Source organism: Botryllus schlosseri, chromosome 12, assembly GCF_051294905.1.
Source record: "Botryllus schlosseri isolate E-star chromosome 12, Bs_hap1, whole genome shotgun sequence".
NCBI classification, from domain to species: Eukaryota; Metazoa; Chordata; class Ascidiacea; order Stolidobranchia; family Styelidae; genus Botryllus; species Botryllus schlosseri.
This window is the reverse complement of record NC_137247.1, coordinates 2,829,519-2,850,959: the sequence shown is the minus strand read 5'-3', so window position 1 is coordinate 2,850,959 and position 21,441 is coordinate 2,829,519. Positions and strand designations below refer to the sequence as shown.

Below are 21,441 nucleotides of genomic sequence, written 5' to 3'. Positions count from 1 at the left end.
CGATATCGACTCTCAATATAAACTCTCTTGATTCCAAGTTCATCTGTCATTGGTGTTGCCTGCCACTCGCGCGGCGTGACGGAGTTATTAAGAATCGGTAGATGTTTTGCACTAACCAATATACTGTATATACAATTGAATAATATATTCATATTGTTGAATAGTGTGTTGGTGATACGATAGCTTATATACAAAGGTGTTTTCAATTCTCTAGTTGCTGACAATCACGCCAAACGAGTGTCAGCTGAAAATATTCGGGTCTATTTCTATATAGATATACTATACAATTGTATATTGAAGTTAGATACATCCAAGAAGCATTTCATATTCATATTGAAATAAACGCGAACATATCAAAAATGTATTTTTCAATTCTCGACTATAGTTGCTGAAAATCACTCCTGACGAGTGTCAGTCGATGATATTCGGGTTTATTTCAATATGAATATATCATTGAATTGTATATCGAACTTCTGCATCTCCAAGAGTATCTTCAAAATATATACGTATTGATTCGACTCTGTTACTTGCAGGGTTTTTCTTGAAAACGACTATCTATTTGTTTTGGCTGTGTTGATTGAACGCGATTGCTTCAAAGATCGACTCGATATTAATGATGTTTAATATTTCAAGTCCGTGATTTTCGCTTCCGACATGTTCGGGCGATCGATTTTTACGACGTTCATGAATAAGATATTACTTTATCCCACTCCTATCCACGTTCTCTCACTGCGGCAACGAACTTACTCTCCTTATGGGGCCCACGCACCGCAACAAACGCAGAATCAATATGCATCGATTCACCCGAAAGCTGGAATGCGTATAGTCGCTCGGGGTATATTTGCTTCGAGCAATCAGCTAGTGTGTAGATCTTGTCGCAAGTTTGTTGGCAGCTAGTGGAAAGTTTCTTGGCGCAAACACGTCAATAAGAAGCCGGCCATGGATTTCATCGTGAAGCAAGCTCTGGGAGGTGAGACTTATGGAGTTTGGTGCACTCTGTGTAATTATAAAGGAATATTTGAAGAGCTTTCTTATAGGCGCATAATTTATTCAATATATAATTATTGAAGACATGATTCACGAAGGCCTGTGTTACTTCAAATAGTTTCACGGGGTCTGGTAGTATTTCGACAGGCAGCAATTCCTGCTCCTACCTACAGTCATCGTTGCAAACATAATACATCGCAATGCCGTATTGCATTCACAAAATAGCGCATCCTAATTCATTTCGTAAAGTAATTAGCAGTCGAGCTCTATAGCTTTGCTAGATAAATGCAAACGGTTGAATATTTACCGCTGTTCAGTCCAGTTTATAATTATCATTACACCACAAGATTGCGATACAATGAAAAGATATGAGACTTGGGCCCAGGCGATGTAAGATTAGGCATGCATGCACGCACATGCACGCACGTCGCACACTGCTCAGTGCTCAGTGCTCAATCTATAAAAAGTAAAATAATATAACATTAAATGGTAAGCTGTTATTTATCGTATGGCACATGACCTACATAGTCGAACGTAGCTATAACGCACACTCTACCTACAGTGTGCATTCGATATCATGAGATGCTTGTTATTTATCAGGCGATTGGTAACCGTCTTAGAAACGTCGGAGCTACATTGCGCGCAGTCACTCGCCGACGATTTCAGTCTATAAGGATTGCATTTCCCCTGATAGCTACCAAGATAAAATTTCATTCCTCGCAATCCCATCCATTCTGGTATATTGATTTTTGTCCTCACTTTAGCGGCAACAAAGAAGATTAAATGATTGGATTGTGTTGGACGGCAACCACGCAAGCGTGAGGCCTTATCGAATTATTCCCGCCATTATGTACGCTTGTTATTGTCGAAATAACGCGTTTGGAATCCGTCTGTGACTCGAATAATAGAACCCACACAGCGTCACGAAGCTATGGAAAATGAAAATCGAAACAGCAACGCAAATACTTATGATAAAGAGACTGAAATATATAGTTAATATGGAACTCACTTGATTAATGCGACTGCGGTTCGGGATAAAAGTTCATACGTCCGTTAATCATCTATGTTAAAGTGCTTTCAAAAGAGTGCTTTCAAGTGGTATTCTGCACGCGTTATTCACATATTGGACACTTGCATTTGTGAACTATAGTTGCACGAGTTTTCATATAGTGTACGATGCCAATTCAGCCAATATTCCTGTTGCGAATCAAAATTTGCCCGGTGCTAAGTACGGCTGTGTACTTGTACAACAATTTTATTGAGTACCGAATCCGAGCGGAGTACTAATTATAATGCTTAGAGTCGAGCAATAACAATATTTTCTGGTGCCCAAACGATATGCTCTTAACGACGAATAACTATATTATCGCTAATTTTTATCGTTTCGACACATGTGAGCCGCGAGGCTGTACGCATTTTGTTCATATAAAAATACCTTCTTGTTAGCGACATTAAAACGAATCGCTGCATTCTAAGTTTTATTTAACATTTTATGAAAGGAGTTGTTTTTGTAAGTGTTAATAGCATTTCATTTTGATTTTGTGAAACAGGTACAAACTCAAATGTTGAAATCAATTCATACTATGAATGATATTTGAATCAAATCTTCGTACTCGGCAAGGAATCAAACCAGTCTGATACTCGATTTATCTATTAATAAGTACATATCGCTAAAACTACACGATAACGGATTATATAGTCTAGAATCCGCACCTTTTGTGTGGAATGAGCATCTGTCTTGACGGCTGAATATGCTTCATAGAATAACCAAAGTATCGTAGTAGTACGAAAGTAGAGAAGCTTCAAAGTTTTTGCATCCAGGCCTTAGTATGTAGTTTCATACGCGTAACATGTGATACCAAACATCGTAAAATCGACGCTACTCAGGCATTCAACGTACACTGAAGTGCGCTTCAACAGCACTACCATGAGAGTAGAAAAAGTAAGCATTAAAGCAGTATATAGTCGACAACGAGCGCTACAGGTGAAACGATTTCCATCAGCTTCCGCTGCAAAAACCCTTGCAGCGTATGAATAATTGAAAAGTAGGCTATTCTATGACCCGTTTCGATCGTTTCTTATAGGTGATTCAAGGCGGTTTATACCTATTCATCTGATCCTAGCGAGTCGTTTCCAGGAAATCACGGACCAAAACCCACAGTCGTTGTCGTTTTGGTCTTCATAGCGCATCGACATCAATGGTCATTTAGCACAAGGCCGATATTATTTTTCGTCATTCTCGGACCGGCTACTCATAGCACGGCCTATTTCTGTACAAATAGTCTTTGTAATACACCGCTTACGTGGGATGGATCAACCTCCAACCCTCACGAAGACATTTTAGAGCCACGACTCATTGGTATTGCAGCTACAGTCAGTAACTTGCAGCGGTGGTCAGAGTAACTATTGCTGGTACTCATGTAGAAGAAGAGGTAACCTAATAATTTTCTACTAAAGAGTAAATGAAAGTAGTGATTTCAAAGTAACCTTAAAAGTTATTCTTCTGGACCTTTTTTGCCTTAAAAAAAATCAAATTTGTTACGTAAACGTGAAAGTAATCTACAATCATTACCACTTGAGCGAGTACACTGTACAGTGCTTGTCGGCAAAACCTACTTGAATACTACGAAGAAGTAGAAGTAATTCGGGACTCACCAGCTCACCTTGTAGCTTGTGCTATTGATTCGTGATAATTACTTTGATAATACCCGAAATGTTGAGGATCCCTACGATTAATCCTGATTAGAACCCGACTGGTTGAATCGGTTGAAAGAAAGAGGAAAAAATACCGGCAATTATCTGGTATTAGGGAGTCACAAAACTAAAATCTGCGAGTATTTATTTCTTATAGCTTACACGTATCCGGATGCAGCCTTTCTAGTTTATTTCACGTCCAAACATAGCAGTGGCCGTAAGGAAAAAAAGGACGTAGTTTATTTCTGTCCTTGATGTTTTTGCGGCATATACACCAACTCATGATATACATACACACGATCTGTGCATATGCATACCATGATTGCATGGTGTGCATATGCCGCGGGACAAGGCAGGCGTAGATATAGTCATTAACGGCGTTCTAAGTCTTGCACCACCCCTCCACGCTATCCCAGTAATGCATGAGCGCCGAGCAGGGAAGTCATGGATACCAGTGTTACTAATCAGGTCTTTGGTCTGACCCGGCCGGGGATCGAACCCACGACCTATCGATCAAGAAGCCGGACGCTTCGCCATTACGCTATCTTGTCAATCAATCGATCAATCAGTTTTATTAATATTTTCATCGTTTCAAAACACCACAAAACTGCGATGCAATGAAAAGATAGGACGGTGTCGAAACAACTTGGATTAGTCTTCAAGATCAGACACCCAAATTGGCCTAGGCGAAGTAAAGAAGGGGCATGTACACTGAATGAAAAAGTAAAGCAGAGAATATAAGACGCAAGCGACAGAATGAGGTGGTATGTGGCGGAAGGCGAGGTCGATGTTAGGTCGTTGTCCGGTAATCCTGAAGGCTGGCTAGTATTCATTTAGAAGAAATTGGTTGGCTAGTCGTGTAATACTGTTCGAATAATGCTTCGAATTTTCGGAAACGCGCCTTAAGCTAGACGCCTTATGCAGGAGCCACCAAGGACCTGAACAAATTGATGGACGAGAAGAAAGAAGTCGACCCGAAAGAGGCCGCGGCTCAGCAGGAACAATTGGAGGCTCTGGCCGAGCAGGAGGCCGAGAGAAAAGCGAAGCACGTGAAAAAAGAACAGGAGAGAGAAGAGGAGCGGCAAAAAATCAGAGATAAGGTTAGTGCTATTGGCAGGGTTGCCATACCGTCCTTATTTCTAAGATTTGTCCTTATTTTTAAGGGTCGCGTCTTAGAAAACTCAACCGTCCTTATTTCTAAGAAATGTCCTTCTTTTCGACTTGCGTCCTTATTTTGTCTTATTTTCAACAACTACAAAACTTCGATCGTTTTCCTTTGGTATCTGTGTTCCATAATATTCTAAAATTATACTTTTGCGTCGAGATTTCATGACATCATAAATGTGTTTCGAACATTGTAATATCTGCAATTATGACATTAACCTGGAGGCTATAGGAAACACCGCTACTTAAACTCACATTGATAACCCAAAACACAAGAAGTGTGTCATAGGCTAATGATTGATTCGAGCCAGTCGATGAATAATTGTTTCACAAGTCGATCAACACCAACGACCACAGACTACTAGGCAGCTGCTGCTGAGGTACCAGGGCATTCCATGCTGTCAAACTTCAGCAATCATTCCTCTACTACGATTGCACATCGCAATTGTTCAAAGCAATATTCCTCGATTCCAACATCGCAAAGAAGTTTGCTTCGACTAGGACCAATACTACAAGCATTTTTACTGGAGTTCTTGCTGCATTTTGTCTAAACTTGATGTACAGCCTTTTTCCATCTTGGTTGGCGCCTCTCATCAGAATGCGATGAAAAAGTTTGGTTTATCACCTGATGGGGCCCCAGGGCCCAGACCAACGTGTTTTTGGGGAAGGGGCGACTGACGACGTGCTTTTGCGGCCCTGAGTAACGGTGAATCTATGCCTGAAATGTCGTGACATCCATGAAGCACTTTCTAATAACAAGGAGTTGCAAGAGCAGGTTGTTTCTTGCGAAAAGTATGAAATCTGGTATGCCACGGCTCGAATAAATACAAAGTATGTACAGAATCGCATTTCATGGTAATCTAATTTATCGACTGTCCTTATTTTTCGGTCCATGTCGATGGCAACCCTAGCTATAGGTGATGATTCGAACCCCAGAAAGGTTATATTTCGTTTGATTGTAAACTTTTGTAAAAGGGTGGATCGGTACCTACGAGGTTCTATGTTGTTGTTGCTGTTGTTGTTGTAGATGTTTTTGTTTATGAAAATAAATTGAGTTGCTGATCACTCGTTTGGCGAGGAATACCTACCCTAGGGGGGTGTCTGATTTCAAAGACTATTGCAAGTCGTTTCGACACCTTCCTGTCTTTTCATTGTATCGTGATCTTATGCTGTATTGATCTGATGAAACAGTGAATAATAAACTGAACTGAACTGAATTGATATAGCCATTAACCACTAACGCCACAATCGCGCGCACTGTATAGATATACATTGAATTCGCAATGGCATATAAAGAAGAACGAACCATTGACATGCGAGAACGATTATTGACTTTCGTCGTTCTGAGGCGAAAATCCAAGTAGATAAGTCCGATTATCCCATAATACCTACCTACCTAACCGTTGGTATTTTGGTATTTTGCACCACGGTTAAAGATTATACGCGCGACGAAATGCAGGAGATAAGATCTCGGCACAATATAGATCAAATGAAATCAAGGCTCAAAATCATAAATGGCATCACAGCATACACAAATTCATTAGTATGTATCTATGCATGTCACAATTTATCCACATGCTCATATTCAGGTTGGCAGATCATACGATTTTGGCCCGTACTTATAGGAGTTGAAAATTCCCTGACCTGTGTATACCATTTCCGTCTTATGAGATAAATATAACTCAACGGCCGCGTGGAATGATATATGCTCGCAGGCCAAGCGCACAACAGACACAGAATCGAGTTCTTCAAAGCTTAGACCGCCATGCATTTACATTGCTTCACTTACAGTCGTGAGCAAGGTTTTTCGAGCATGTGCACGACGAAGAACGAATTTCGTGCCCGACTTTCGATCGAACATAATTTACCCGGGTGCCTTTACAAAACACCTCCACAAATAGAGAAACGTCAGGTTGACCTTTCATATTAAATGTGCAAAAGTTGAAAGTGTGAATGCATAGTTTGTTTCATCGCCTTTTCAATTGGGTACACTTTATATCCTGTGTTATTTTCGAGGGGTGCGCGATTCGTGCAGAAAAATCGAAACGGTACGCAGTTAAACAAGTTCAGGAGCCCCTGCAATACCTAATAAAGTTGTTTCGCGAACCAAACACGAAATGTGGAATCTATGTGCACGAGGCTCAAGTATATCGCGGTCAGGCCAGTTCATAAAACAAATACGGATCGAACTTCCGAACAGGCCATTGATTTTTACGCACGTATAACATATTATAGAACTACACATAGATTATGCACGGAACAGCGGCTTTACCTTGTACGAAATCGCAAAGTTTAATGCGTAGACCGACCAGTCTCTCTCTCGTAATCCTCTCCTCGAGCATGAACGCCACGTGGCCTCGCTCCCGGTACAGCGGAGTTAATTAATATTCGCCATTTCGAAAAATCACGAAGAGCAAGATGTCGAATCAAGTTTATGAATTCTATCGATCGTGCGCAATCGATCTAGCGATAAAATCAATTTGAAGTTGAAAGAGGTTTGGCCACTGAATGACTAAGAAGTGTCCGATAACATCGAAATATAGCACGCGCTCATAAAGGTCGAAGTGATTTTAGGGTCAAATCGATAAGTCCTCCTTTTTGAGGAAATCGAAAATGTCCTCCTTTTTGGCAATTCGTTCTCCCTTATTGATTTCACACCCATGTGATTGTACAGGTACAACTAAAAACGCCATAACTGACGCCATAAATTTTTTGCTATCGCAATAGCCTGACCTATAACCCCACGCATTGGTAAAGGTTTCGCTTGCTAAACATAAAAGAAAGTCACAATAGCGACGAGCGCGTTCGTGAATTTGAAACTCCAGTAATTTTATTACTTTTAGTGCTCTGCTTGAAAAAAAAACGAATTTGCGGGTGTATTAGGTAGATTCGTCCTGGATATGTGTAGAAGTAGCTTATAGTTATTATATTAATATATTGTAGTAGCGTACGATGCTGTCAGCATTGTGTATCCTGGAGGTAAAGCAAAAGTAGCGCATGTATGACCAGATCGTTGCCCACAGATTCAAATTTTCATCCTGTTGCAACAATCGGCACAAGCGACTTTCATCGCTAATTTCGACAAATTGGTTGTCGAAGACGAACAGCTTATTGGATTTTTTATTATATTTCCAACGCGTCTAATAGCTTGTTTTAAATATACATTTATATTATCTACATATTTCTTCGGTCACGAGGCCTATATAATTAAATAAAAATATTGCGTTTTGGCTAATAATCTCCATTTACAATAGTGCGGTCCGCGAATGGAAGCAGATGTCGAATGCGGCCCCTGAGCCAAAAATTTTGCCCATGTCTGCCTAGAATCAAAGCGTGCCGTTGGACACCAGTTCTCAACATATTTTACGTGCTCGCCAATATTGTGATTGCCAATGCATGATGTCGTGTCAAACTCGGAATTCTCGACGTTGAGTTAGATACCACATTATGTATTGATACACACAACATTGAATAACACATAAAATATGTTGGGAAGTGTGCGGTGTAACTGGGTGACTTGAATTTATAGTGCAATTTAGGTTTTCGGAGAATCCTACTCACTACGATTTGCCTGCTTGCCTATTTGCCCAAGTGGCAATGTTGTTAGAATACTTTCACTTATACTTCAACAGTTTTTGAGGCAAAAGCAGGCCTGCTTAGATATTTCAATTTTGAGTTTTTGTTTCAAGTATAAAGCGATTTCGTGGTAAGTTTGTTTTGTTTAGTTTGTTTTATTGAACAGTATTTGGCACTGATCGCCTATTTGGTCATTTGTGCCCATAACATGAATGTTGTAAAGTTTGTCGGTCTCTCTCACTTTCGTACGCTTCGCGGACGACTGCCAGTCTCGCATGCATTCATCATCTTCCACCCTCTCTTCCGTGCGTCCACTTCAGTATCTGTTGCTGTCGATTATTCAAAGCTCGACTTCACTTTGTCCGTTGGGCTTTTCGTACGACACAGCATGTGCAGTGAGGTTGGCGATGATGAGGATCCCAGATAAACCTTCAACATATATAAACATGGCAGAGCCGAGACTCGAACCAGCAACCATTGGTGTCGTGACTGCAGTTTTTAACCAACTGCGGCACTCGCTTCCCCGTCTTTCACGCGTGAAATTGTCATAAGAACAGCGTAAACGTAGAAGCCTTCGATTAACTGGTAGGCCTAAATGCATTTGCATCGACACGACCGCATTTAGAACGTAATACAGGGCTTAGTATATTTTGGTCCTTGGTGTTTTTGCAGTAATATATATACACACGATCTGTATATATGCACACCAGGAGTGCATGATGTGCATATACCGCTGGACATATGAACCACTCGAGCAGCTACGCTGCTTACTTTGACCATACCTCTCCCTGCGACAGAGATATAATCCGCACCGTGTACGTAAACATAGGCTGTGTATCCGACTTGGACATAGGAGTTTTCTTATGCTCTAATATAACTTCTGGTTTTCCTGAAAATGCTACAGGAGATCTTTATAGCACAATACGAGCCAATGGTGGCGTACAGACATTTTCCATTGCTGTGACTATGCGAAGCAACTCAAATTTGATATGAGCTGAACCTGATTTTGTTGCATCTCTTTATAATTCGCAATGTCGGGTTTTCGAGAATTCAGTCGTTTTATTCTTAATCTAATTTGGAACAAAAAGTGCAGCAATGTTTTTAATATATTCTGATTTGTAGAGATGAATATGTTCTATGTAGCTATCCAACTCAGCTTTGTGCTGGAGAGCTTCGAATTAATCACGACCTGATTAGCAACAATGACTACTTTTACTATTTCTCTCTCTTGAGTCAATCCAATTTAATTTTCGCCAGTATGGACTGAAGAGAAAAGATGAGATCGAGGCAGAAGAGGCCGCAGCACGGGAACGCGATAATGCGGGCAGGTTGACACGGAATAAGACATTCGTCGAGGAAGACAACGATCAGCCAGAGGAAGAGGAAGAAAGTATGCCAATGTCACATGTGATACCGTGTTAATATGATGTGGGCCGAGGCTAGCTAAAACACGGCCTCCCGCCCAACATTTTTGCCTGGATGCTGAGAGTCTGTTTACCACCTCCTCCGACAGAGAGATTAATCCGTCAGAAAACACCATGCTCCCATAATGTTCACTGTCTATGGTACTGGACTGACACGCCAAGGCAGAATGTTTGTAAAAGATAGTTGCAGGCATATGTAACAGGTGAAAATATTAAGTTCATGATAAGATGCACAATGGCGCATTATTGCATATAACTGAAAAAGCAACGAAATTTGTTATGTTGAACTTTCAGAGTGCACACTTGACGCACTGATTCATGTAGTTGTTAGACAACTTTCGTTCCCTTAAATATTTTTACACAAAACTTCAGTAAAACTCTGTAAATTTTGTATTTGGTAATTTTAAGGAAAGTAGTTTGGGAGATGTGAGCATCGCTTTCATGAGATAAATTGTCGAAACGACTGCGCGAAATATAGCTGTGGTGTTACGGTAACTTAATACATTCCATGACTGCATATATAACTAACGACGAATATAGTTAGTCTCGCAGATACGTATTGCGATGCAGAAAGTAGACGATTGACCGCTGAACGTATACGATCCCTTGATCAGATCCACTTTTTTGAATTGCTCACTTGCGCATATACTTTGCAGAATTTCATACACTGCTTCCACTTAAAGCAGTTTTGGCGTATCTTGGAAATGGTCAATTCTGCTTGTAATTGAGCAAAAATTACGGCATTACTTCTACTTCTACTTGGGTACAAATTCTTACTATTTTGACCACCTCTGGTAATGGTGCGATGTAACTAGACTTGGACAATTAGATAACTGTAGCAGCCAACCTGCATATATATCACACTGAAACCAGACCCAGATAATTAGATTATTCCAGTTGCCTAATTAGACTAATTAGCGAGAAATGCAACCTAATTCTAATTCAATTTGCCAAATATTTCTATGCTCTAATTTGAATTCTGGTTTAATTTCGGGTTTTCCTGAAAATTATGAAGGAAAACTGTATAGTACGAACCGAGGTGAGCTTGGCGCACAGCAGGGCTGTATCCAAGTGACAAGGTTCCGAGTCACCAAATCTCGCTTTTAAAGTTTTACCTCGGGTCAAGTCGAGTCATTTTCAATTCACCACGGAGTCAAGTTCGAGTCCAAGTCACTGAGTAGAGAGTCGAGTCCGAGTCATAGTCTTTTGAATCGAGTCCGAGTTCAAGTCATTGTGTTCACTGTTCAGATTTGAGTTCAATCCGGTTCAACCCACTTTTATCAACTCTGCTAGAGTGATATAGAATGGCTCACATTCCTAATATCGTAATTTTCCTCAGTCCTAACGGTTTCTCGCCCAATTTCCAAGCATCGGAACTGATATACGAAACACCAATGATGTGGTGACGCACCTAATCTTCGATGTTACTATGAAATGTCTGTTGATGTTTTTGTATCTGGGGTTAATGGTGCTTGACTACCATGGTCTTGTGCCCCAGACCACTTCGAAAAGAATATATCCGCAAAAATTAGATTGATTGGGTTACTAATACGAATTCAATAACAGGCAGAACTGTATATAGGGCCCGTACTGTCATGTCGACATGGTTCCGTCTTGCCGAAGTGAAATGTCATCCAATAGTCTCGAGTCGTATGACTTGGTTCAATAACTCGAGTCAATCAGGGTTGTAACCAAGTCACAAGGCTCCGAGTCACAAGTCAATCCAACTTTTATAGTTTTGACTCGAGTCATGTCGAGTGATTTTCAACTCGCCACCAAGTCCGAGTCCAACTCAGCGAACAGACGGTCGAGTCCGAGTCATGGTATCATAACTCGAGTCCTAGTCCGAGTCATTGTGTTGACTGATCACTGCTCAGTTTCCGGTTAACGTCTTGTAAATCCTTTCTAAAACTCTATTCAGTGATATCGAATGGTTCGTATTTATAATACACTAATTTTCCTCACTTTTCGCAGTTCTGGTCGCACTTTCAAGTACCAGTACCAATAGACGAAATCCCGATATAGTATGGTTTCTTTACTACTCTTCGATATTACAATGAGATGTCGGTCTTGGCCGTCTGAGTCTCGAGTCAAATGACTTGGTTCGAGTCATGTGCAATGACTCGAGTCCAAGTCGAGTCAGTGCACAGATCGACTCGAGTCAAGTCGAGTCATCAGAAAATCGAGACTCGAGTAGGACTCGAGCCGAGACATGACTCGAGTCATTACAACCCAGGAGTCAATGCACAAATTAACTCGAGTCGAGTCATTTTACGCAATTGAAAAAATGACTCGAGTCAAATTGTGACTCGAGTCGGACTCGAGTCGAGTCATTACAACTTGGTTCACAGACCCGTGCTTATGAGAATGAAATCCGATTTGATACGACCCGAACTTGATTTTTGTTTTGTTTCTTACGGATTCGGATTTTAATTCCATTTCCGAGTAATTTAAATTTTGATCTAATTTGGAGAAAAAAAACGTGTAGCAATAATTCTAATTCAAATCTAATTTTGATAATACGGATATTTTCCATATAGTTGGCCGACTTTGAATATAATATATGGGTCATGCAGGCTAGACGCTGATACCTTGTGAAAGTGAGATATCGTATTTAACTTGTAGGCCTACTCCGCGATACCTTACGGTTTTCTATCTCGACTATAAAACTCCAGCATCAAAATCGGTTAATCGCGCTGTCAATTCAATTTGTCAATCCCGACATTTCCGACTAATTTCAGGTTTACTAAATCAAGCAGAAAAGGCACTAGGGGAAATCCAGCAGAAAGTATCGACCGCAACAGAAAACTGCATCGTATCGTAAAATCCCGGAGAAGTTAAATCTGTATCGCCGGGATCATATATTCGTAAACATTTGGAAGGTCGCTTCGGATCAACAACCCACGCCTCCTGCAGTATATTCTGTACAGCACCGCGGAGTCACACGGTGCTGCTTACGGGAAAGCAACATTTCAAACGATCAAACGAGTCTGTCCACAGACATGGCTGGTGCTCTTCTTACAAATGCGATCAACTTGATGACATTTACGTCGTAGATTTGCAATACGTACCGCGTCTACCTTTCCTCTGTAATTTCCCTGTTGCGTTTTGACCTTTCAGACACCGTGCTGGGAAAGTTTCTGCCAATCAGTGTTTTCTGGTGTGTGAGATATATACGCTATTTACGCTAGTAAATGCATTGCAAGTTGCGTGAAAATCAGCGCATGTTTTTACGTGCAAATATTTTGTGTTTGAAGTCGCACATCCCTGCTCGATATCACGTTGGACTTTATCAATCGTGTTTTTTCTTCGTTTATTTGTGTCTTGATGGTTTTTTTCTTATTTCCTCGTTGACATTATTAAATACTCAGCACGTCTAAAACTTAATATATTGTATCATACAATTATATTTCCAAAACCGCAAATGCTGAAAGAATCTACATTCTACAACATTTTGATGTGGCGAGAATCAGTTGAAAGTAAGACTTAAGGAAACGTAGTCAGCTGATGCAATACCTGCTGAATACGATGTTAATTAGTTATATTAATCGGAATATTGAGTGATGTTAATTTACGTTGATCGGGATCAGATTAGCATTACATTAAGATAGAGTTTTGATTCACCGGATTCTGCTTTAGACTGTTGGAGCGGAAATGCGGTGTAAAGTGTATTTCTTAACTTCAGGGTATAGTTACGGTTGCATTTAAAACAAAAATCAATTTAAAACAAACATGTTTAAAACATAGCCCTTGTTAAAAACATGTTTTTTTTCAGACATGACGTCACGAATCCCTAATTTTGACGTCATAATGCATTGAAATTGACAATTGAAAATACAGGATAAATATGTCAACTTGACGAAAAAGGCTCCCGACCACTGTCATAAACATAAAAAATATCTTTAACCACTATACTACATCGTCATGCAGCATTTTTACGGCCGGCGGTCATCATCATCTGAACATCCATTCCGTATATCAATGATATATATCTACATGAAGTAACTGTTCAACCAACGGTGATTTCGAGGGTTCCAGCCGCCCCACATCGTATACGTCGATTATGTATGGTGCAAATCATCCGTAGGATGAGTACAGGCTCCTACTACATGTTTTCCGAAAGTATTTGTACAATTATGGCATAATTATACGTTTCAAGAAATTTGAAGGTGCTTGTACTCCTGTCCCTGCGCATCTCCCGAGACTCGAACTGCCATGACAATCCTTTCATTGCCAGTCAAGTCTATCAGTTATGGTACTTGAAAAATAATGCGAGAAACAGTTATGAGTGAGGAAAATTACTATGTTATAAATGCGCGGGACTGGATTAGGGTTGGATTATCCGGATAACGGTTAACCGGTTAACCGCAGGGTTTTTTTTATTATCAAATATCCGGATATAAATCTACCGGTTAACCGGATAAAATATTATCGTTAATAATGTGTTTTAAACGCTGCTTAATTACTGTATTCAGCCTTGCTTACTATAATTCAGCCCATTTTGTGGAAGCAGAAAGAGCATTTAATACGTGTGGACTCTTTGTTACAAAACTCCGGTCCCGGCTACAGGATGCCACTATTAATGCGATGTGCTTTATAAGGAGGAAGCTGCAATTACACTGTATAATGATTTTGCGATCCATTTTTCATGCAGGCGTCGTGAAATCGATTATCTCACTTAGGATTCACTATCCGGTGAACCGGTTAGCTAAATTCCAAATATACGGATATATCCGTTATCCGGATAGTGAAAATTATTGATATCCGAACTAACCGTAGACTGGATGTCACCCAGGCTATCCGACAGTCGTCGAGCATGTCCGCATTCAAGTCGAAATACAAGCAATTTCTTCTAAATCAATACTAGTCAGTCTTCAGGATTACCGGACCACGACCTAACATCGACCTCGCCCTCCGCCACATGCCACCCCATTTTGTCGCTTGCGTCTTATATTCTCTGCATTACTTTTCATTCAGTGTGCATGCCTCTTATTTACTTCGCCTAGGCTAAGGTGGGTGTCTGATCTTAATGGCTACTCCAAGTTGTTTCGACACCTTCCTATCTTTTCATTGTATCGCAGTCTTGTGATGTTTTGAAACGATAAAAATAATAATAAACCTGACTGACCTGACCTGACCCAGGCATAGTTGTAAAAAGAGAGGCTTTGACTCGATTATGAACAGTGAGCACTATGACTCGGACTCGACCCTTTCCGTGACTTGTCCTCGTACTTTTGTGTACTGAAAATGACTCGACTTGACTCGAATCAAAACTAATAAAGATTGATTGACTTGTGACGACTCGATAGTTGGTACCCTCTGACGTGGTTACAATCCTGCTTATCTTTGAATGACATTTGAAAAACTATAAAATAAAGAAATACTTGATGAGTCACGCTAATCAAAACGTCGCAGGAATAGATCCCGTGTTTCTTCGTTTGAAATTAACTTAAAAAAATTGAAGACACACTATTTCACACTATTTTCGCTAAGAGTACAGTTTGTGTCTGTGTTTGAAGGTGATCCAATTTTTTAATCGCTCGCAATTCGACGCCGACAAGAGGTTAAGCAAGTACATGGTGCATTTAAGGGGTTTGCATATTCGTCGCCTATCAGCAAACTTTAATCTGAGTTTACCTTGTAAGCAAAACCCAGCAACCACTTTAATATTACTACATAGCAAATATCATGGGTGACTAATGGAGATATAAGTGAATTAACCAGATTTGTACCATAGTGTACGAGATTTTGCTTTCATACCCATTCCAAAAGGTGAAAACGAGTCAAGTTGAAATCACTTGCAGCTTCGTTCTGGAATTCTAATGGGTTGAGTTGTGTTTAAACAAAAATCAATTTAAAACAAACATGTTTGAAACAAGGCTCCTATTTAAAACATGTTTTTTTCTGTTTTTTTTTAAGCCATGACGTCACGGATATTCAATAGTGACTGCACAGGGGATTGATGCCGACAAGATAGCGTAATTGCAAGTCGGGCTTCGGCTTCATGATCGGTAGGTCATGGGTTCGATCCCCGACCGTGTCAGACCGAAGACTTGATTAGTAACACTATGGTATCCATGAATTCCCCGCATTACTGATATAGCATGGAGGTTTGGTGCAAGACTTAGAAAGACATAACAGGCTATATCTACTGGTACACCTTCCTTGTCCAGCGGCATATGCACAGCACGCACTCATGGTACGCATATGCAATGCACAGATCGAGTGTAAGTTTGTCATGAGTCGGTGTATATGCCGTAAAAACATCAAGGACAAAAATGAACTACGCCCTTTCATTTCCTTTGATATTTACAATTGACAAACGGGTAAATATAGCTTCTTTGACGTAATAGGCTTCCAAACCGATCATATACGGACCAAAAATATCTTTAACCAGGACTACATTGTCTGGCAGCATTTTTACGATCGGTGGTCATCATATTCATCAGAACCTGCATTCCGTACCCATGATCTATATATTCGTACTATAGCTGTTGAACCGACTATATCGAGGGTTCCAACCATCCCATACCGTATATACTTCGGCTATATCAGGTGCTAATCGTCGTTCGTAGGCTCATACAACATGTTTTTGGAAATTTTTTACACAAATATGGCATAATTATACAACTTGAAAAAAAAACTATTTTTTTAATCGCCTTCGTTTAAAACAGTGGTTCTCAAATTTTTTCACCTCGCGGACCGGTAAAATTTAAAAAAATATATGGCGGGCCGGTGGACCTTCGAAAATTGAAATCAACCTAAAATATAAAGTATGAATCCGCTTATCTGCACGTATGGTACTAGAGAGTGACATGTTGAGGGTTTTGTTCATGATAGTGTTCACGTGATTTCACAGTAGTTAGTCTGCTGATTCGAGGTAAAATTATTTTGCCCATATATACCTGCTAGCGTCGAGAGTCGATTACAGTCTGCCACAATATGGTAATCAGAAAAAAATATTTCTGTAGAATACATAATACGCTACCACGTGGAAACAGCAATCAAATTATACAGAGTATTCGCCCATAATAATAATATGGACTTTACGGTTGTATCGATGAAGTTCTTTTTATTACATCAACTATAATAGACTGTAACCAAGCTATAAAAAAACGTCAACCACTACCATAGAATAGGGCATGAGACACCACATCTTTATACCGGAAAATAATATTCGAACATTTCGCTCGAATTGTTCGCAATTAATTAGAAAGTATGGATGAAGCGTGGATTTTATCAGGTAACCTACTGTTCCGAGCCGACGAAAAGTACAAATGTAAGCAATTGACGATAGGTTGACACAGCAATCGCAGAACAACCGCATCACTTTCCGATTTACATGAGTGTATACAATGCATTGTAATACAGCACCTGATTTATTACGGGTTATTACCATATTCTGAGATCCGAAAAAGGGGACACTTTTTACTAGTCACACAAGATGAAATAGCATTCATTAATACCGGCAATTTGGAAAGTTTAATGCTAATATTGATGGATTGAATAAAAAGGTCATTTTTCCGACTAAACTCCCGAGAGACCCGTACCACGCATATATTTTATTTGTCTCCGTACTCTCAAAGTTATAAACGAGGACGAATTGCGAAAAAGGAGGAAATTTTGGGTTCCTCAGAGGACATTTTATATTCCTTGAAAAAGGAGGAAAAATCCTCCTAAAGGACGACATTTGGTAACCGTGTTTACAGTTCACAGATACTTAAAGCGCATTGCCTGTCGTTGAGTCTGAATTTCGTAAAGGGGTCAATAAATTTCCTATTCACAAATCCTGGGAAGTTGTTGCCGGCTCGTCAGGCGGATTCTCTGCAGCGCAAAAAATACGAAACATGATATTCTTCCAGTTGGGAAACGCCACTACTGTCGCGGTCATGTTGGTGATAAGGCTGAGTTGCATTGCAGCACCGACTACAGCGCCACGCTTTCCGATGAAGATGGCGCACAGCAAAAAAGCCGTTATGTCCGAGATGGCGCAAACCGACGCGCACGCCAGAGATCTCTTGATAATCGATTTGAAGTCAACCCCATCGACTTCACGCAAAGATGCGTGCTTCCTGATAGGTCTGATGAAGGGCCACAGCAGCGAAGTATGAATCAGAATTGATCCCACTGCGCTGATAATCCACGGTGTCCAAGGGGCGATGGTTGAGCGTAGCACAGTGCATCCAGAAGTTTTGATTCCAAAGGAATACGCTCCTGCGTATATCATGCAGTTTACAGCAGGAAATGACAGGGAGAGACACAGTGATGTCCAGCTCAGCGCTCGCAGAACGGGAGTAGTCAAATGACGGAGGCGCGGTTCCTGATACAGAGATCTTTGCCGTCTCCAAAATACGAGGTACGAGAACGACAGGGCAGTGCTGCCCGTGGTAACAATTTGATTAGCTTGATCACAGGGCACATATCGTTAACGAAATAGTCGACTTCTCCGAAGATGTCGACAGCGAAGGAGCTGGCGGACGAAAACGCGCATATTATCGACAATACTTTGATGTGCTTGGAGGTAGTTTTCACTTTCGCTTCGACTCGGATATAGTCTACGAACTGCGCGACTGTAATCCACAACGATAAGCTAAGGTACAAGATAGTTGGGATGGATTCAACTGCCAACTCTCTCCAATTCTTAGAGACATGTACCGTTCCATTATTTGTACTCATGTTGGTGTTTATCCCGTTTGAGGGGTACACCTATATATCGTTCAACTGTAGATGATACAACTATACACTTGTTTTTATCTGCAGGCCCATATGTAGAAAGATCAATTACAAAGTATATATATAATACAGCCTATGAGCGTGTATCCTGTAGATCTAATTGAAATGTTTCAGAATCAAAAATACCTCAATTTGCAACTGTATGTCACTTGAGACTAGCCGTCACTTTTACTAAGTAGACCTACTACAAAATGTTCTTGAGAACAGCTACTCTAATCAAGGCTGATATAATAGATCTCATGTCGGGATGACAGCTAATTGTATCATTAGCCGGAAATGCATCCTTTAGGATTATCGTTTACAAAGTAGGCCTATATGGTAGACCAAATAGTAGATCTCCACGATTAATGGAATATCGATTTATATGTGGTTATGGTTATAATGTGGGATTGATGTAAGTTTGTTTAAAAATCTAAGCAATGCTCGAAATTATCCATTTCAGCAGCTGAAACACTTGACGGTTATGGTATTCGATTTCTGGCCGATTCGAGTGTTGGCGTAGCCTATCTAAGGTCAGACGTTTCTCTAGTTAGGATTCTCTCTGACATTCGATTCCCGTGCTAAAAGTCATGAAACCATAACTGTACAAGTACAGATACTATCCGCCTGCACTGTGTTAAAGGATCTGTGATGTCCGAAGATCACGGATGACAATAACTCGATTTGAATGGGTACACTATACTGGTCTGAGAATAGAGAAGTCGAACTATTCTGCAGTCCTAATAGCAGTGGTTAGAGCAACCAATGCGACTTTATAATAACCCTGAAGCATCTACGCCTTACACAAATATTGAAGATTTCGGAAATTAATATATTTTTGGGTAAACATTCGTACAGCTAGGTATCTAGTGCGCAGAGTCGAAATTCAGAAACCACTCATTAATAGTAATCATTGTATTAGTAATCACCATAATCATTGGATTTATATTGTATATGAAAGTTACATAATATAGGGATACCATATTTTGGAGTCGGGAAAAGAGGACACTTTTATCAAATCATAAAAGTTAGTTTACCTAAATTGAAAATGATTTTTATATATTTACTGGAATTTAACGATACTTCTCTGGTGTTGACTACAAAAACGTCCTCACGCCGACTCGACTCCCGAGTGACCCGCTCGAACGTACGCATTACGTATTTCGAGTCAGTTATGGCGATTTTGAGTTGACCCTGTCCATTATCCTAGCTGTCAAAGCTGTAAAGGAGGACAAATTTCCAAAAGGGAGGATATTTTCGATTTCCTGAAAAAGAAGGACTAATCCTCCTAAATAAGGAAGACATATGATAACCCTATAAAATATGAAAAACTGCGCCTGAAAATTTGAAAACTGACAGTATCAAGGACTTGACCTGCACCGCAAGGCATGTGTTGAAAATAGGGTTCCATTTAAAACAAACATGGCCTATGTTCAAAACCTGTTTTTATTGTTCTTTTTTTAACGATGACGTCACCAATCTTTAATTGTGACGTCATAGTGCAGTGATATTAACAATAGAAAATGCAAGGTAAATATGGCTCCTTCGACGCATAAAGGTTTCCGAAAACTGTCATAAACAGACCAAAAATATCTTTAGCCGGGACTGCATCGTTATACAGCATTTTTACGGTCGGTGATCATTATCATGAGAGCACCCATTCCGTACCAATACTCGATATCGACGTCCTATAACTGTTGAACCGACGCCAATTCGAGGGTTCTAACTAGGGATGGTGTGAACCTCTGAAAGGTTCAGGTTCGTGTGAACGCGAACCTTTTTAAAATTAAATTAAATGATATAATAATCTCGTAAAATAAATATCTTCCGTCGCTTTGCCAACAATTTCGACGAGGACTTGCAAGGGAATATAAGCTTACGCATTAACGGTCTAGGCCAGACCGGGCAATGTATTCGGCTTCTGAGTATTGCTAGGTTGATATTGAGCAGAGTGTAAAACGGGTTTCTATACTTGCTACCAATATTACCCCGTTAACAAGTTATACAGCAGTAGCCATCACCCCAATTGCACGGATTTGGTTTTTATGATACAATAAACATATGAAATCAAGATTGCTGCTAGATGCTTTACATAAGACAACGATATCAACTTCGTTGATTGGTTGAATAAGCATCACTCGCTGACTGCCTAAATGTAGTGTATTTCGCTCTTGATGTCTGATTCCGGGTCAAGCTAACATCAGAGAATCACTAAATATTCGAGCAAACTTTTGTAACAAAGCAAGTCAAATTTTGGAGATTGTCAAAGTGCATGCTCGTTGAGTGTTGATTTTTTATGCTGCCAGCGCCACGCATATAGTGGCCCACAGTTGAAATGCAATAAATTTCAACCAAAGATGTTATAATGAAGTGAAAATTGTAATATATGAAAAAGGTTCACAGTGCAGAGCCTACCAAGGTTCGTTTGTGAACGTGGACCTCTAAATTTCTGAGGTTCACACGGAGAACGCGAATGGGAACCTCACGTTCCCTTCACACCATCCCTATAGTTCTAACCACTCCATTTCATATACGTCGACTATATTGGGTGCAAATCGTCCGTATGTTCATACTACATGGTTTTTCGAAAGTATTTACACAATTGTGACATTAATATACACCATTTGAAAAAATATATGAAGACTTTTTTTTAAACACTGTTTAAAATATGTTTTATAAAAAATTATTTAGAACACCATTTATTTTAAATGCAACCCTGGTTGAAACAAATTCATGTTATCTATCAGCGACATTATATATACTGACTAACTGTGCTCCATATCGCCCACGATACATTACGTACACACCGTTATATGTAACAGTCATGTGTGGCATCAAAAACATTTTACGTCGTGTGTTAAAAGTGTAGGTTTGATAAAAGTAA

The 21,441-nt window shown here is 40.0% G+C and overlaps 3 protein-coding genes across 3 annotated transcripts in view; all 3 read left to right on the top strand.

Moving 5' to 3' along the window:
* Positions 1 to 21,441, top strand: part of LOC145451515 (RNA-binding protein RO60-like) — a 250,536-nt gene that overhangs the window by 35,270 nt on the left and 193,825 nt on the right. The window lies entirely within an intron of this gene.
* LOC145451528 (uncharacterized) overlaps positions 1 to 21,441 on the top strand; it is a 207,447-nt gene that overhangs the window by 35,367 nt on the left and 150,639 nt on the right. The gene's annotated exons all lie outside the window — the stretch shown is intronic.
* LOC145451536 (complexin-2-like) lies at positions 805 to 13,295 on the top strand. Its single transcript, XM_080329751.1, has 4 exons — positions 805 to 970; positions 4,606 to 4,781; positions 9,679 to 9,811; positions 12,587 to 13,295. Exons 1-4 carry the CDS (start codon positions 940 to 942, stop codon positions 12,667 to 12,669), a joined length of 423 nt encoding a protein of 140 aa, XP_080185877.1. The 5' UTR covers positions 805 to 939; the 3' UTR covers positions 12,670 to 13,295.

Bases quoted from the DNA above. Each gene is read 5' to 3' on its own strand.
- LOC145451536 (XM_080329751.1), top strand. From the start codon at position 940: ATGGATTTCATCGTGAAGCAAGCTCTGGGAG. The intron at 971-4,605 runs GTGAGACTTATG...CGCCTTATGCAG, and splicing joins CGTGAAGCAAGCTCTGGGAG to GAGCCACCAAGGACCTGAAC. The intron at 4,782-9,678 runs GTTAGTGCTATT...AATTTTCGCCAG, and splicing joins GGCAAAAAATCAGAGATAAG to TATGGACTGAAGAGAAAAGA.